Source organism: Amia ocellicauda, chromosome 9, assembly GCF_036373705.1.
Source record: "Amia ocellicauda isolate fAmiCal2 chromosome 9, fAmiCal2.hap1, whole genome shotgun sequence".
In the NCBI taxonomy this organism is placed as follows: Eukaryota; Metazoa; Chordata; class Actinopteri; order Amiiformes; family Amiidae; genus Amia; species Amia ocellicauda.
The window spans coordinates 4914882-4932792 of NC_089858.1; the positions used below are offsets into that span (position 1 = coordinate 4914882).

The 17911-nt window shown below is 38.8% G+C and overlaps 1 protein-coding gene across 1 annotated transcript in view; it reads left to right on the top strand.

Moving 5' to 3' along the window:
• The window catches only part of lamc3 (laminin, gamma 3), a 98039-nt gene that overhangs the window by 40684 nt on the left and 39444 nt on the right, over positions 1-17911 (top strand). The window contains exons 7-11 of the mRNA XM_066712763.1: positions 1043-1141; positions 1766-1902; positions 2374-2493; positions 12044-12236; positions 16514-16623. Of these exons, the coding sequence (XP_066568860.1) occupies positions 1043-1141; positions 1766-1902; positions 2374-2493; positions 12044-12236; positions 16514-16623 (659 nt within the window). The remainder of the gene's footprint in view (positions 1-1042; positions 1142-1765; positions 1903-2373; positions 2494-12043; positions 12237-16513; positions 16624-17911) is intronic.

Sequence of the window (17911 nt, forward strand, 5' to 3'; positions counted from 1 at the left end):
GAACTGAGCAGCACAAGAGGCAGTTACGTCAGTTGTGTTTGGAGGAGAAGCAGGAAGAAGGCTTGGGATTCTCCAGTATCCCAGTGAAAGCCCTCTCAGCAGCTCTGACCTACATCATGACCTCCCACATGCATGTGACTCACTTCCCACACTGATGCTTGCTCTTCAAAATCTAATTAAATAGTAAATAGCATTTTTCCATAAAAGAATCTTAATTTGCAGAGGTTATCTGCTTTTAGGCTTGTTGCTATGTGTTGTTTATATTTTAAATATACACATTTTATAACTGAACGCCAGACTTTTAAAATAGCATTATTAGTTTGAATCCATGAGCTGCACAACATATCTCACTGCTTGACGCTTTACAATTTTTCTAGCGCCTGCTGGAAGCTAAAAGCACTGCCGCCGTGGGTTGGGGCTCCGGCAAATTCAACACACCTTTTTGAAATGCGAGGTCATATTAAATAATTGCTTCCCCTTTGTGATAAAATAACAATCTGTTGCAGAAATCCTCACAAAGACAAATCTCTGTCCTGATTCCACTGCATAATATTGTGGGAGTACATGGCAATTTTAGGGGATGCTACCATGTAATTCAGATCAAACAAATAGCTAAACCTTTCATATTCAGTAGATATTCAGTAGGTATTGATTTTCTGCACTGCTCTGACAGCTCTACAGCTCTCCTAGACGCCCTCCTTGCATTTCCCTTGCGGTACTTTGCAATCTGGTAGCAGGTGTGCTGCCTTTTTATAGGGCGGTCTCTGTCATTTCCCACAGGTGTGTGCCGCCAGCGTGTGTGGGGAAGAGAGTCCGGTTGCCGGAGCGTGCTATGTTGTGGTAATGCCAGGAGGCGGTAATTCCTTATGTATCGACCATCGATTACAACCCAGAGTGTGTCAGAGTTTAAATGTAACAAACTTAATAATGTATGATTAACAGGTGGATGGATCATGCTGATAATTCCAGCTACACACTGGAATAATGGCCTCAAGCTGGGGACAGATTCCAGCTGAATGAACCAGTATTATGTCCTCCGCAGGGCCTGCGAGTGCCATTCCGAGGGAAGTGTCAGCGTCTGTAATCCCCAGGATGGACAATGTCGCTGCAAAGCCAATGTTGAAGGATATTTGTGTGACAGGTGACCCTATTGTTCTTTTTAAATGGGATCTTAAATGGGCTGAGCAAGGTGCTTTTCACTGACAGTCTTCTGTATAAACAAACAAACAAGAAAAAAACGATATAAAGGTGTTACCTTCCCAAGGTAAATTGGCATTGACCTCTGTGTAATTCAAGTGACGATCAAGAGAACCGAGATTGCTCAGTTTCCTCTTTGGGAACGTGAAGGACCTCGAGCCGATGTGTCAGTGGTGATCTTTTGTAAATGTTGCCACATTTTCTCAGTAAAACAAAATGCACAATTGGCTGATTTTACAAATACAGAACCGTCATACAATCAAATAATTTTACTCACCCAGAAACAGCCTTTGTGTTTCATTATGAACTTGTCTTCGGTCCAAATTAAAAACCAAGAAAACTCACTAAAAGAAAACAGTGTTGACGGTGGATTTGCATTAAGTATAAGGAAGAATGCTCTGTCAAACAAAAATCTGGCATTTAATATTTTAATTGGATGTGCAAACTGGCAGGTGGAGTTTTGATTTGGACTGGGATGTATTTTGAATGATACAAAAAAACTAACAGTAGTTAATTCAAATACTTTATTCGAAGTTATAAGTTTTGAAATGTTTGTGTTTTATTACAGGTGTAAACCAGGGTCTTTTAACCTAGGAACTGGGAATGTGGATGGATGTCTGGCCTGTTTTTGTTATGGGCACTCAGCCGTCTGTTCATCTTCCTTGCACTACTCGGCAGTCAACATCACCTCTGACTTCATTGAAGGTAATCAGCAAAGCACGATAAGTTGTGCAGAAAAGTGATGATTAAGTCTTCATTATAATGATGACTTCCTATATTTTCTTCCGCCCACCCCTTTTATCTGACTCCTTCCTCGTTGGCATGCAAGTGTTGATATTTGGGGTTTCAAGATTGGAGAGAAATATGATTTTTCTCCACGCCGTACTTAGAAAAGTTGTCACGTTCATCTTTAGAGCAAAGTATTGGCATTGTAATTGTAAAAATGGAGGCTCTTTCAAGCAGAAACAAGCACCTCTCAAAAAACTAAAAAAATGTATTTGCTTGTCACACTTTGTTTGACACTCCCACTGTTCATAACCCATCCATAAAGGCTATGTAACATGACATAACCACATTCATAACCCCTCTTGCCACCTGTATCCCCCAGGTTAAGGAGGTTAGGAGTCTAAAAATAAGTGGCACTGTAAAATAACTTTTTTTATTCTGGTATTGAAGACACAGACGGGTGGACAGGGGTCTTTGCCACAGGACTAGAGTTCCCCTTGATCTGGAAGGAAGGTGAGGTCTATCTGCTCCCGTACAGCGAGGACGACATTGGTTTCTATAAAGCACCAGGTACGTTCATAACAGAGTTGGCAAGACAAAAATATGAATGTTAGTAGTCAACTGAACTTATTTTAGCTTTAACGAGTATGTCTCCTAGGATTTGAGAAATAGTGTGGTTCATGATCATGATCCCAATGGAGAAATAGGTAAATGCTATGGTCGACTTGCTGAATTTTCATTTAATTGAAGTATAGCATGTATCAAAGAGTGGTGGCTTGGTGTACATGGGTTTTTATGATTATGGGTTCATAATACATGTACCTAATGATACATATAAACTTGTATAAGATTATGAATGAAAGACATCTTAAATAGAGAACTAAAACTAGTTATTGTGTAGTTTTGATTGTAGTTCAAGTCTGTGGGTTCCAACGAGTGCACAAATTTTACAATGTTTTATATATACCATAAAATACTTTCATTTCTCAAAATGAAGTTTAATCTGAATATTAAAGTGCTGGATCCAATCCTAATTATTGTCAATGCAGCTATCCCTGAAAAACTATTTCTCCTAATTAGCAGCCAGGACCACCTTCAATGGTGCTCTGTGCAGTCTGCAGAAAGGTTATAGGTACCACAATTCTTCCATAAATAATGTTTGTTATGTAGTTTCCTTGTGCCAAGCTGTATAGCTCCAATACTATCAGAGTTTTACAATTCTAAGCTTTGACAAAATGCATAGTTTTTACAAAAAATATGTTTTTCACTTTTCTATAAAACTGTGATTAGTAGGTCTACTGAATTTCAATATTTCAAGTCAGTATATGTGTTTACTCCCCAACACTTAATAATCACCTCTTGTACTATTTCTACTTCCACCTCATCCTGCCAAAACAAACACCCAAAAACGGCATTAATAACACGTAGAACTTTTGACACCAGTGCAGGCTTAATTTTGAATATCGAATGTATAAAAAGCTCAATTCCTGATGGTGGGAAGGAAAATAATGCATCTGAACTCAGATCATCGCCTGTTACCTGCTCATTCTGATTCCAAGGCTGTCTTCGTCTATTTAAACCTCACTTTTAAAAACCCATTAGGACTGAATGGAGATTGGCTTGTTATATTTCAATGTTACATTTTGAGAAGGACAGAAAACTCTGTAAGAGAAAAGTGAATCTGAATTAATTCGACTGTTCAAGCCGACCCTTCAAACCTGGTCACTGCAGCATGTGTCTGCATGGGAATGAGGAATTTATCTATTAAATCAAATAATTACATATTTTTGTTTTCTTTTTAATTAAATGGTGTCAGTCCCAAAATTGACTTCAGTGTTGTTGTGGAATCAGGAGAGACATATGTTTAGTCTTGTTACAATTATACAAAGAGAAACATCTTCCTAATCTGACCATGTATTTCCCAAAAATGTGATTTGTTGTCTCAACCGTTGTGTTGGTGCAGTTAGCTTTCAGCAGGTGCAAAACAGATATCATGCTGTGAAGCAGTGAGACGTTTCTGGTAATTAACAGGTTTAAATTTGTACTTCAAAGAAACATTTTACATATTCTTACTGTAAAGCCTGCATAAATGTAAATAAACGTATAGGCGGTTCTTCCAAAATATATATAGTATTTCTAGAACACGCTGTTATATCTCTGCGACTTTTTTTTTTTTTTTTTTTTTTTAACGGTCATGTTATACCAACATCCTAAAAATCATTGCCAAGTGTTACATAAGCAATAAAAAACTAAGCAAATTAATTTTCCTGTTCTTATGACACAGACATCTATCAGACCATAAAGTTGGTGCCAAGGCAGTGGCTTGTGGAATTGCAACTGGTCCAAAAGACTCAGGAAATTGCTACTTTTAAAAAAGAGGTCATTGAAAAATTTGATGTTAAACAATTGTTTTTTGCACAAGGTACACTTTTATGTAGCACACTGACAAAAGACATGGTAGTGTTACTATTTTATACTGATAAAAAATACACAATACCGTTCTGTGCCCAGGGAAAACATGCCATGAAACATTGTAAAGAATTCAAGTGTCCTTAATAGAATATGATGTTTTTCCTTCTGTCTAATTGCTGTAAAAGCTTACTATTACTTTTATGTTATAAATCCAGCCTCAAGTCTTTTATGAGTAAGACATACATTTATTTTTAAGTCTTAATCCTCAAAGTGTCTCTTATCCGGCACGCCAATGGCCTCTAAGCAAAGTAACTATTGCTCTTGTTTGCCTTACAAATTAAAAATCCTTTGGAGAAGACATGCTACTTGAATAAGGATGAGACAGACGTCTAGTGCCCTCAACTTTAGACCCAGGGTTGAACAGTGCACAAATAATCATCTCCAATGCCAATATATGACATCTGCTTCAATGAACGAATTGGCCTGAAATTTTGCAGCTAAAGATATGTATCCCTAAAGGAATTGTAAAGACTGCAGAAGTCTATATTGACAACAGTTCAAAATGATGCTTACAAATATAGCTTCACAGGGGCTCCAAGGTTGCACAGCCAGTAAAAGTCCTGTAGATCAGAGACTATATGTGGTCATCAGGACACAGTTAAAATTGTCTAAAATCAAACCTTTGCTCTGCCCGGTCAAAATAAATACAAATAAAAGCTTATTAAATATGTTGTTTCACTTTTTTCTTGTGTATTATTTGTTATTTGTTTATAGTCCTTAATAAGTCACTGTGTATCTGTGCATTGACTCTTGTGATCACAGCAGTAATATTCATCAGCTGTTCTTTCTGTTGAATCAGCTGTAGAAATAATGCACAGCTGCTCTGTTACCTCTTTGCTGCACAACAGTAGATGGCCACCAATATTCATGTTAGCAAAGGTATCATGCTTAATTTACATGTTAATTCCTGTTAAGGGACACTTTAATATCCTGACCTGTCTCAACGTGTTTTTGTTCCTTACGATCACTCTATTACAGATTGGTGGACACCACAGGCCTACCTTGTTATCTTTTAGTGCTTCTGCTATATTTTAAATCTATTTTCTGCTATTTCCATTGTGGTGGGTTTGCAGTTATCTGGACTTTGCATGTTGTGGAGGATGCATGTATCTTGTCTTCCTCTCTCCCTTGCTAGTATGAGTTCACAATTGCCAGATCCAAATCTCTTTGGTATGGAAAACAATAGGATTGGATTCATCTGATAAAAGTGTATTGGTAACACTAGGTCTCCCTAGTTACAGTTTATTAACATAGTAGATACTAATTAACTACATGTTAGTTACTCATAAAAACAGTGTAATTATGCATTAGGTAACATGTACTTAATGATTAACCATATATGCAAGTACACATTGTTACATGCATGTTAACAAATGCATACTCACACTGTCCTTATGAGTAGCTGAGATGTAGTTACTGAGTACCTACTATGTAGTTAGGGAGACTTATTGTAAAGCGTTACCAGTGTATTACTAAAAATCCCTGCCTTTATCTCGTAAGTCAGGTAGAATGTGAGGAAGACTGGAAAATAAATAGATTAAAACACAATTACGTTGATAGCTCTCTTAAGACACGAAACCCTGGGCCAGGTTTCTGTTGGTGCACACCTGGGTCTGGAGTGAGTGTGTATGAATCTATGTCAGAGTCAAGCCTTTTTACCGTCTCTTGAAGGGTGAAATAAAATAAAACAAATATCAGATCCACACAATATGAGAGATTTCGATAGAGAAAGCCATAACACTAGCACTGAGCTCTTATTTAATCAGATACGTTTTCATCAGCTATTCAGAGATCGGCCTTTGAAGTGGTGTCAAGAACATAAACGATCATTACAGGCTGAGAAGTTAGCGAAATTAAGAATCAATTGTGAGAATAAAGTGAGCAGGATATTCAAATCAGTCCATCTAGTGGTAGGAATATAAGATAAATCATCCTAAGCATCCTAACTGCATTATTCTGTACTGGGTAAAGCAGCCTTAATCGAGAGTCAAGCAGCAGGCAATCAACATTAAAAAAAGAAGGAAAAAAAACACGCACACATACAAACAACCTCCTAAACAGTGGAGAATCATGTTGTTACCAAGAGCAATTAAGCTGAAGACATTGCCGATTTCCCAAGAAAGTAGGGAGAGGTGCTCAAGCATTCGACATGGCGGGCAGTGTGTTGAATTGCTCGAGAGGGTCTCCGCTGGGGTTTGTCCTGTTTGAAAGGAGCAGGAAGGAAAGGAGGCTCTGTACTGCGAGGTTTCCCCCACAGCAAGGCCTTGTTGGCCAGGTGATCAGGCGTGCTGAGACCAGCTGACAGGGGTTTCAAGGAGTGGTTTCTGAGAGAATGAGAGAGGTTTGATTTTAGCTGTGTGGAATTTTAAAAAGCTGCGCTGGGGGGGAGATGCGGGGTTGTTTACTAGTACCGGTCAGGCTCATTGACTACCAGTGATGGTCACCTTAATAGTCAACACACATACAATGTCTTGAATATCAATTAATATACTGTATGTTATATCAGCATCAGCCTTTTTCGATCCACTGCTGGATGAAGGCCTCCCCAAGATGTTTCCACTTTTGATTTATAGTTTCCCTTTTCTATGTCACTCCTGCAAAGTTTATTCCAGATACCCTTTTCAGTATCTTTTTTCATTTATTTTTAATATATATATATATATATATATATATATATATAATAGAACATACTATAAAATAGAATAAAACAAATGCCTAAAACACATACAAGAGCAGGTGTGCCCTCATCCAATATAATTGTAAGCACCTCTCAATCTTTAAGCCAGTCTATCAAATGCCAGTAGTAAATGCTTAGTAAACAGTGCTTGTTTGTTTCTTTGGGTGGTTGAGATCTATTTCACCAATACACTTTTTTTGTGTACAAAAAAAAAAAAAAAACTTCATATGACACAGCAGATGTACTGTTCTGATATGACTCCTCGTAGCCACGACTTCATATCATGACAGGTGACAATCCAGAGTGTCATCCTGTGCTTTCTCAAGTCTTCCTATTAATGCAGTCTCACAACAAACAAATAAGGAAAACTTGTATGTGGTTTATATGGTCCTCTATGGCTTCACCTAATGAGAGATTGTGTCAATCAGGAAAGACTTGGTGCTTCATTTAAAGAATAGATCAGTAATCTGAGCAGAACTGCTTGGACTACAATTGATGCCTCAAGGCTAATACCATGAAATAATCAATATAACTATTATCATGTCAACACAGCTTGTTGACATATTTGTGTCACATAGTTGTACTGGTGCTTGCATGCTTTATTTGGATGCATAATGTATACATAATGATGTCTACATAACAGTGTGTCTGTATATATATATGTTTGTGTGTGTGTATGCTTGCATATGTGTTTCTGTACACATAATATTCATATGTATGTAAATAACTATACATATAGCACATTAGTTGTTTTCTTGTCAGCATAATATAGACAACAGATGCAGTCAAACAACAGTTCAAATCCATTACAAAGATTTGTTTTATGATCACACATCTACTCTTAAACAATCTTTATTCACTTTATTCATCCTTGATGCTAAAAGTTATGCAATATTTGTATCCCCTTAACTTTTAGCAGTAGGGATAAATAAAAACATTTTCTCTGCAGCTTACCTTGTTTGTGTACATCATAAAACTGATATCCGGGCCTGGGAGATACATTTATATGTATAGTGTGATGTTTCAGGGCTTCAGGACACAGCTGGCCAGGCTTTTATGGCTTTGTCCTCTAGTGTGTGAAGGGATTTTACAAACAAGGGGAGAATTTTTAAATATAAGTGCCTTTGTGGTTTATTTACGATGGGATTCTTGTTGACAACATTGAATATTTATAAGGTCCACAATCATTCATACAACTAGCAATACATAAATACAAATGAAACCTCAAGCTCTCTATTAGGAGTAAACTAAATTTGCGTGATGTCAACTGAATTGTAGAGTCAGGTGGGTAGCTTACAGGAAATTAATGTTGAACCTCAATCATGTAGCAAAGGACACTGTCTGTCTGTCTGCCTCTGATATTAGACAGTACATTATAATGTGGAGTAGTGTTCAGGGCTCTAGGCTTCTGAGTGGAGTGTTGTGGGTTCAATCCCAGGTGGGGGACACTGCTGCTGTACCCTTGAGCAAGGCACTGTATCTCGATTGCTCCAGTAAAAACGCAGCTGTATAAATGGGTAATTGCATGTAAAACATAATGTGATATATTGTAACAATTGAAAGTCGCCCTGGATAAGGGTGTCTGCTAATAATACTAATAAATTATGACAGCATCAATTTCATTGCAGATTTATAATGGAAATACAGTCTTGACCTCTGTTCCTCTCTCCTCCTTTGTTGTGAGGGATAGATAAAAGAAGACTGGAGACGCATTTTTATAGGTTCGAATTTTCATATTGATTTTGTTTTTTAATATTCTATCGTGGTTTATGCCTCTGGTTATTGTAAGTAATGCTTGTTTAATATTTAACTAATATTGTGATATTTTTATGAATTATTTTAACCTCTTTATTTGTATTATTTGTATTAATGTTAAATGTGAATTCTGCACTAAAGCGATTTGAGTTGCCTTTGGGATGAATGGCGCTATATCGATCAGTAAATAAAATAAAAATAAGTCAGTGTAGCTAAAGCCGAACCCACTTGCTGAATATGTATGAGCTCTGAGGCTGTGATTATAGAAAGTGATAGAACAGAATGAGAACCCACAGAGAAAAGAACTGAAGAACAGTCTAGAACAGTCTAGAACATCACATATCCGATAAAGAATGCTTATCTAAATACTAATTTCTAGAACTCTCTAACATTTGGAAAATAGCAAAATGTGTTTTTGTGTCTTTGCTTGCTGCTCTTCCTCTGTTTCTGCACAGCGTAACTGCCATTGTATTGTCAGCTCTTCTTATTTGATCCATAAGACAAAAATCTACGAATGTCAGTATCCTTCCCTCTGACTAGTATTCCTGAGTTAGTAGTGGGAGGAGAAAAACAAAAGAGGGGGAGTATTTGTCTTAAGCTGCAGCAGTGGTGCTGTCAACCTCTATAATTACTGTGCTCGACTGAAAGGTAGCAGCATTTGCGTGATGCTGGAGTTGATGAGCTGTAGAGGCGTTTACTGTAAAATCTGAAGCGCACAAGCAAATAGATTTACTCCCTCTTTCCAAAACACATGAGTGGAGCAGAAACAGGAATGGCAAGAATAATAATACAAAATAAATAATTAAATAAAACGCCTGCTTTGTTGTCGAGACTCTTCCAGCAGCAGATCTAGGACAGGGAACACAACCGCAGCGCGCTACGACTCAGCCTTTCCGTGTTTAAGGCGGCTGTGAAGCAAGAAACATGGGAGAAATTGGCTCTCATGCTCCAGTCGTCAGAGGATATACTATTCAACATCAATCAATACAAATATTCCTCATCTGTGCTCGTGTCGAATAAGATATTGCTGTGATACTTATATCACGGGAGACAGCTGAAATAGGCGAGACACTGACGGCAGCACAACACTAGGTTACCTTAACATTTAAGGACTGGAGATGACTGATTGAGAAGGAGCCGCTGTGTACTTCAGTGTGGAGTTGGCAGGACGAGGCCCATTGTGCAGCCGATTTGGATTAGGCTGTAATCCAGTTAACAGGAGTACACACTCTCAAGGCAGGTAGTGTGAAAAACAGAAGGGACCAAATCATGCCTCACAAGAGATCTGCAGATTTTTCTGTTTTCTTGATGTTGTTCTGGTTGTGTTTTTGAGGATAGCCTCTTTGTGTGGGTTGTTAGATGCAGCTCATCAGTGCACGGTAAACTCTGTATTTGGCTGCTCAGATCCAGAAAAAAACAATCATAATACGAGTTCTGCACGGTTTAAAGCCAGGTCTTTCTTCACAGATGTCCTTTGTCATTGACTTCAAGTGGCTTTCCAGTCTCGTGTCCTGTCATTGCGATATTCACGCTTTTGGGTTTTGCAGGCGGGCCAGTTTCCAGTTGCTGTTATTGTCTTCCGCTCTTCTCATCCAAGGAAGGTGGATCAAAGCTGCATCGCTATGTTCTGCTGCACACAGAAACCCAACCGAAATATTCCCCCTGAGGAAATTGTGTTAGAACCTCACGGGAGGCAGCTTTCAACCTCACACAACAGCACCCAGCGAGGCTTGAAAAGCATGGGGAACAGCTCAGCGGTCCAACACCCATTATCTTGTGAGACAGGGTGTTCAAGGATACAAACACTGAGAACCTAAAACTAGAAAAAAAAAAAAGTGTTCCTCTGGGAGAAGACAGAAGTATGGGCAAGCTGGCGTGTGGGGTTACTTAAAGGGAACTAATGAGCTTCACTTTGACTGTTTGTACCTGTGAGGCCTGTCTTTAAAGCTTTCTCTCCCCAGTCTGTCATTTCTGGAAGGGGAATTACTTTTGAATCCTGTAGCTGCTCCCCAAACGCTTGATTTTCAATTAGGTATACGGCAACAGATTTGGGAAAAAGACAGCTGGGAAGTCAAGAAAAGGTTACGTGTGACATAATATCTTGAGATGGTCTGACATAATATACAATATTTCATCTACTAATAATTGATATATTAGTTGTGCTGCAGCACTTTAAATTGCTATAAAATGCTTTTGAATTCCATCATTTGGGTTAGAGTTCATCAGTGTAGCCACCCCACTGAGTACCTCAACTCAAATCTATACGTTTATTTTCATTATTAATGGAAAATTTACGAGAATAGGTTTTTCCACATGTATCCCACATGATGCTGAGTAACATAATTTAATCCACAAATTAAACACAGATTTACTTTTTCAAATCTGAAAATGACTGTTAATATATTAAAAAGGCACAGTATAACATGTATAAATTAATTAGGAGCCAGCCACGCATGGATATGGATTCATTTAGAGCACATATGCGAAAACAATCACAACAACGAAACGCAACAGATTGAAAAATGAAGTGATTGTTTAGATTAAAAACAATACTGCAGCCCCGGGCTTTGCCTACAATAACAACAGGGTCACCGTTTGGATATCATGTGATAGAACAGTATATGAACAAATGAATATAAAAAATAGATCTATGTGCAACACGGAGAAGCCTCAGCGACCCTGCCTTTCACGTTTATTGTCACTGTGAACGTGCCCAGTCTTCACAAGCCACCGAGGAAATGAAGATCCACACCAAATCCGATAAACAGACATTAACAATAATCCTGTCAGTGCTTGAGGCTATCAGCAGGGCTATCTTGCAGGGCCTAATGCGGTTTACCATTAGCATACCACTGGAGTGCATCAACCGCAATTAAAAACTGCAAAACCCGAATGGTCTCGATAGAAAGAAATATATATTCATCTTATTATTTTAATGTGCCACTCTCTGCCAAAGTCGTATTAATGCAATTCAATTGCCTAGAGAAATGAGAAACACAGTAAATAGGGCATGTGCTCTGATCTCCATAGGATGTTAAAGATTTTGACCTCTGAGAGCGTATTTGCATGTCTTTTTTGTGCCGCCACCCAGGAGTGTGTTCAGTGGTTGGTAGATGTTGTTATTCAGCCTGTGGGTGAGATCGTTTGGTGCAGCGTCACACAACAATGAAACAGCGGTGAAGTCTCTCCTAATTACCTCTTGCCATTGCTTTTCAGAGAAGTTTCTGGGGAACAAGCTGTTGAGTTACGGCCAGCCACTCTCCTTCACCTTTCAGGCGGAGAGCTTGGAGCTTCTTCCGCAGTCAGTGACTGTGGTCCTGCAGGGCTCCGGGTTGACCATATCTGCCCTCCTCTCACCGCTGCAAGGAGAAGAACCGAGCTCTGTTCTTCAGCACACGTTCGTACTCAGGTAGGCCACACTGTCTTTTGTCTGTGCTTTGGCTACTGCTTAGGCCTCGAGGGCAAGTTGCCTAAATGTTTTAAGTATTAAATATATGGACAACTGATTTAAGGCAACTGACTGGACATCACAAACAGGCAGGAAGTGTTCACAAAATGTTCCAATTTCAGGTGTCAAACGTTCCTAAAGTCACCGGTCAAATTTATATTTCTGACCACTCATGAGTGGAATTGAATTCCTGAGATGGAAGTTAGTGTTCCATGTGTAGAATATAAGACTACTTGTGGTTTAGTGGAGGGGCAAAATAAATGTCAAAGAAGGGAAAAGAGCATTGAATGAGAACGCTTCCACAAGCCAAGCTGTGCCATAGCTGAACTGGTTTAGGGGCCTCTGTAACTGTGATTTCACCCACAGAAGAAAGGAAATATCACTGTGTTCTTCTCAGTTTTGTAGTTGCCACATTTAAATAAGTGCAGGGACTTTTAGACACAGTGTGATTCCACATCTGTATGGAGGTGCAACACTCTCATCACTATGACATTAAAGGCATCCTACCTAGAAAGTTGCTGATGAAGTTTTGAAGGATTGTGGCCTCCAACACAGAACACAGCCTGACTAACAGCTCAGTACATCACTCAAAGAATACATCACAGAACCAAAGGGAAAAAAGATTACTATAGATAACTATGAATCCTTAATACAGGTAGTTAGTGTAAGCCTACATCTTAAACCCTTGCTTCCCCAGTTTTGTTGTCATTTGTAATACAGGAGAAATTAATGCACAAGGGCCTGTGGTTTCCAGATATTCATTCTGAATTCCTATTCAAAACTATGGATTGACAACCCAACTAATTTCGGAGAACACTGAGTAGCTTATTAATATTTCAGGACTGCATTCTCAATATCATACTGTTATAATCTGATAGTAGTGTATCAGTGTAGCATGTTTTGGTCCATCACAAATTATGCCAGTTTTGCTGCAAAGTTTACCCATAGTGCTATCTTTAGATAATATGGTTTGATGTGTTTTGAGTAATTCCTCAAGTGTTCACTAAGAATTATTAGAGCATCTCTGCAAAGCTCAGCTGTGAACTGCAAATAAATTCTCAAACGTTTAGTTTCTGAAAGAAAGTCGATATTCTTTCAACCGTCCGTCTTCCATTTTAAGAGGTGGGAAATAGCTGTGCCGAACCAGAATTGCTCATTTCAGTCTGTGCAAGAGATTAAAAAGGGATTACACAGAGACTTTATCATTACCGTGGCATAGGCATTAAAAGGACCTTACAGTTATGTGAACCAGAGCTTTGTAAGGATCCAGAGATGAAGTCTACGTTGGCCACTGATACAGCTAAAGAATAAAGCCAAAAGAATAGCTGAAGAATGTTTGTACTTTCAATAATTATTCACTTGAATGACATCGCCAAGCCTCTCCCAGCAAAGAACAATTTACATTAAAATACAACATACATGTACTGTGTGCAATCGGAGCCCTGCATGGATACAAACCACCATTTCATGGCACACCTCCAAGACCCTCAACCAGCAGAGCAACAAGACCATCGAGCCAAATGCAGATCCCCTGCCACACAGGGCTGTACAGTGCCATGTGCAGAGATGAATGACTTTGCCGTAAAGCGCTTGCCATTCACAGTCAGAGAATACAGAGCACAGCCGGGAGTATCAGATTTTAAAAGCTCCAGTGGATAGGAAGCACCCGGGACTTGTGTTAGGCCTTATGAATCAATACAATTCTTTTTAAATGAATATAAAATGAAAGTGGCAGCCAGACTATACATAATTGCCCAGGAGTAATATGTTCCCAATGCATGGCTGTATGTGGGATCTTGTATTATAAAGGATTTATATTAATATAGATGTTGATCAAAGTATTTACTTTAGTGCAAGATATGGTCATAATGCTCAAGCACAACAACTATTCCCACCACTATCAGTCCTGTAGTAAACACACTCCTTACTAGTTACAATATCACAAGAGGGGTTAGTGCAGTCCTAACCTCGGCCATTAAAGTAATCACAAGTATATAACTGGTGGAATGGAAACAGGTCACTCTTTATTTATTAAAACTTGAAATGGCCTGCGAGACAGAAAGGTGGTTGTTGGGAGTATGACTTACAAATAAGACCTAATTATACCAGTATCATTTACTAAACATTCAGTCCTTAAAGATAAACAAAAATATAACTAGGGTAGAATAGGACTGATGTTAATTGGTCAATATTTCAGTCTGATATAAATTAAACCAGGCAAAGTGAACAGAATAGAACTGGTCTTATTTTACTGGTATCACAGTCTTGTACTAATTGAACCAAGCACGAATCGTCAGTATACATTCAGCAAGCAGAGGGGGGCCCGATTCCCTTATCCAGGTCAGTCAATCTCGAGAAGCACAAATCAATCACCGGCCGTCAGAGGCAGCTTCCTTTTTAGCTTTTCATCACACGAGACCTACGTCCCTTTACATCTGCTGCTGTAAAACCTGCTCCCTTTTGGTCTCCACGCAAACACTTCTTCTTGATAAACACCCTCTTTGTTCCCGGCCCACACCCCTCTCTCGCTCGTGTTTTTAAATTACTCTTGTATAGCCAAGTAACTGGCAATTAACACTAATTGACTCAATTTGATCCAATTAAGTACAAACAGTCCACATCCAGAGCAGTTCTTATTTGCAAATAGTTTTCCTATTCAATTCAGTTTAGCTTCAACAGAGACTATTCAGATCTTTCATTTGCAACTGTAATGTAAAGTAATTTAGTGTAATAAATATTGTTTACTTATTTATTCGTTATTGTTTTGTTGAGTACTGAGCAAACTGGAAAGAGATTCCAGTTGATTGAATTGAGTGAAGTGTGTAAACATTTGTCTGTCACTCCATAGACTTAATACTTTCAGCTACAACTGTATAAATCAGCAAATAGTCCCACTTTCCTTTTAAGAGCAAAGCTTTTATTATAGTAAATCTTTGTGATTTATTTGAATAGCCAGATGGTCTGTACACCTCTATGGTGAAAAGGGTCTTAAGATCTTTGTGTCCCGTTATCGCCAGTGTGTCCTTAAGGCACCTGAACCGGAGAGAATAAAGCTTTTCAAAACTACTCTGACAGTCGTGAGGACTTTGGAAAAGATTGAGTTCAAATTACATTCATGATTAATGGAGATGTTTTCTAGCATTGGCTGATATTTAAACTGTAATTACTGTAGGCCTGCACTTGGTTTTGTGATTGATGTGTTTGATTCGTTGTTATTGTTGCTTATTCGTGATGTTTGTTTGTACTTGCAATAGAAAAAGCCTCCCTTTGAACACAAGTGTGTGACATTACGGAGTAAATAGAACTCGACAGTGAAAAAAAGAGGAAAGCAGATGATGGGGTCATGCTGGAGAAAGACAGACCGCCACTGCTTTAACCTGATGCACTTTATTTAGAGTGACTTTCTCATCAGCATTAAAGGAAAGATTTAATGAAAGACCCCTTGCTTCCCCTTAGCAGGATAAAAAGGACAGTGCTTTACCAAAGGGACCACATAGTTGACAACTCACTGAGATTCAAAGGGACTTTGCTCATTACCAGAATAACACTTAGCATGTTTTTGAGTTTTCGTAATTGCTTCTTTTTTCCAGGTGTTCTTCCTCTAATGCCGTCTCTGATGTAAAACTGTGGAAAGCCTATTGAGTTTCTGTTATCCCACAGACCCCCCCACCCCCTCATACATGTGGAAAGTGCATTAGAATCCTGGTGGGCATTTTTGTCCCCATCAGAACCATGAATTTGTCTAATCTCATCCTGGTCTTGATGTAATAAGTTAATATGTGCTGCAAAGGATGTCTTTTATTGTATAAGATGTGGCATCTCTCTGGCTGCACAAAACTGCACAATGTATTAACTTATTATAAATCACACACACAAGGATTAGACGCAAATACAGTGAAAACAAAAGGTTAATATCCATTACATGTAAAATTCAACCCTACTGTTCACTGTATATAAGGGGTTTGGTTCAGGATCCACTGTAACTGACCCACAGTAGCATATATGTGTTGTGTTGTTATGCTAGTTAAAAGTTAATGAAACAAATGTACATAAAAGTGTCCTGAAACATCGTTGGTAACTGAAGAATTTGTAAATGCTGATAATTCTCCACAGAGGATGACATTTTTACACAAGATTAGATGTATAATAATGTTTGGAAATGCTGCTCTGTGATTGGCTGGTTTCTCATATGTGATTTATATGGTATTTCATTACATTTTTTTCAAATTTACTTCCAGGCTCCAAGAACGAGAGGAAGGCCAGCAGCCTGTCCTATCTTCATTTGACTATCATCGGCTTCTTTCCAACCTGACAGCCATTAAAATAAGCAATGCGGGTGGACAGAACTGTAAGTGTTGTACCAGTCTCTGTTTTTATCAGATTGATTGTAACATTAGATAGCACAGACATCAAATGTTGTAGATTTTATTGAAAGCCTTTCGTCTGTCTTCCTGTTTTGTTAATGTACCGTGACACCATGTGAGGTGGACACGGCGACTGGGGCTCTCACAGCGGGGTTCAGGTAACACAAAGGCGAGGTAAAAAAAGGTGAAAAGCGTGCTTTTATTTACAGCTCGAGGACACCCATTCCAGGAACCCCCCACAGACAAACACATTGCAATCTTCTTCTCTTGCTCTTCAGTAAAGTGCAATGTTAGTTACAGCAGATATACAATGCCCTCCAAAAGACACAGCACAGCAAAGTCAAAACTGTTCTTTTTGCTTTACAGTCAAGCAATTTGTGTTTGTGATCATGAAATGAATATGAATAAGTACAATATAATGTGTTTTACTTTTGGGTAATTCTATGCATACATTTGATCAAAAACAAAACCCCATTTATTTCAAGTGACCATAAGAATTGGGACACATTCACAAGTACATTTCAGAGTGTAAAAGTATTTTCAGTTTTTGAGGCAATAACTGCATGACCCATTGAGCTCACCAAACACCTTGTATAATCCATTGAGATGCTTTGCTCTCCTTTACTGCAGCCTGTTGCCTATTCTTGGGGTGTAAACTGAGTTTGATTTGGTCAGTCTAAGACTTTCCACTTTGTTTCTCCTGATGAACTCCTTGGTTTGTGTTGACTATATGTTTTGGGTCATTGTCATGCTGCATGGTGAAGTGCCTCACACTAAGTATGGAAGCATTTTGTTCTACGTAAGCAACCAATACGTTTCTGTAAACGTCATTCTACTGCTGCCATCACTAGTTACATCACAGATACAGATAAGTGAGCCAATTCCAGAGGGTCCAAGCATGCCCGGGCCATGGCATCACCTCCATCATGCCTCACAGATGAGGAGGTTTTCTTTGGAGCATCTGCAGTTATTTTACCAAAATGGTGGAAAGGTTAAAGAATGGAAAGAAAGTAAAGTTTTATCATGGTCTTATCTGTCCATTAAATGTTGTTCCTAAACTCTCCTGGTGTAACTTATGTAGTTATTTAATAAAATACTTCACTGTGCCAATTCAAAGGGCACTGTACTTACCTACAGTAAGTGAAGGTATTTTGAAGTAGGATGGTTTGAAGTAGGCTGTTGTGTGGCAACCCAAAGAAACCCAGGCCAGGCCCACCAGTGTCTGGCCAAATGCCTGCTGCCCTGGGGGGCTTCTGGTTACAGTGGACAGTC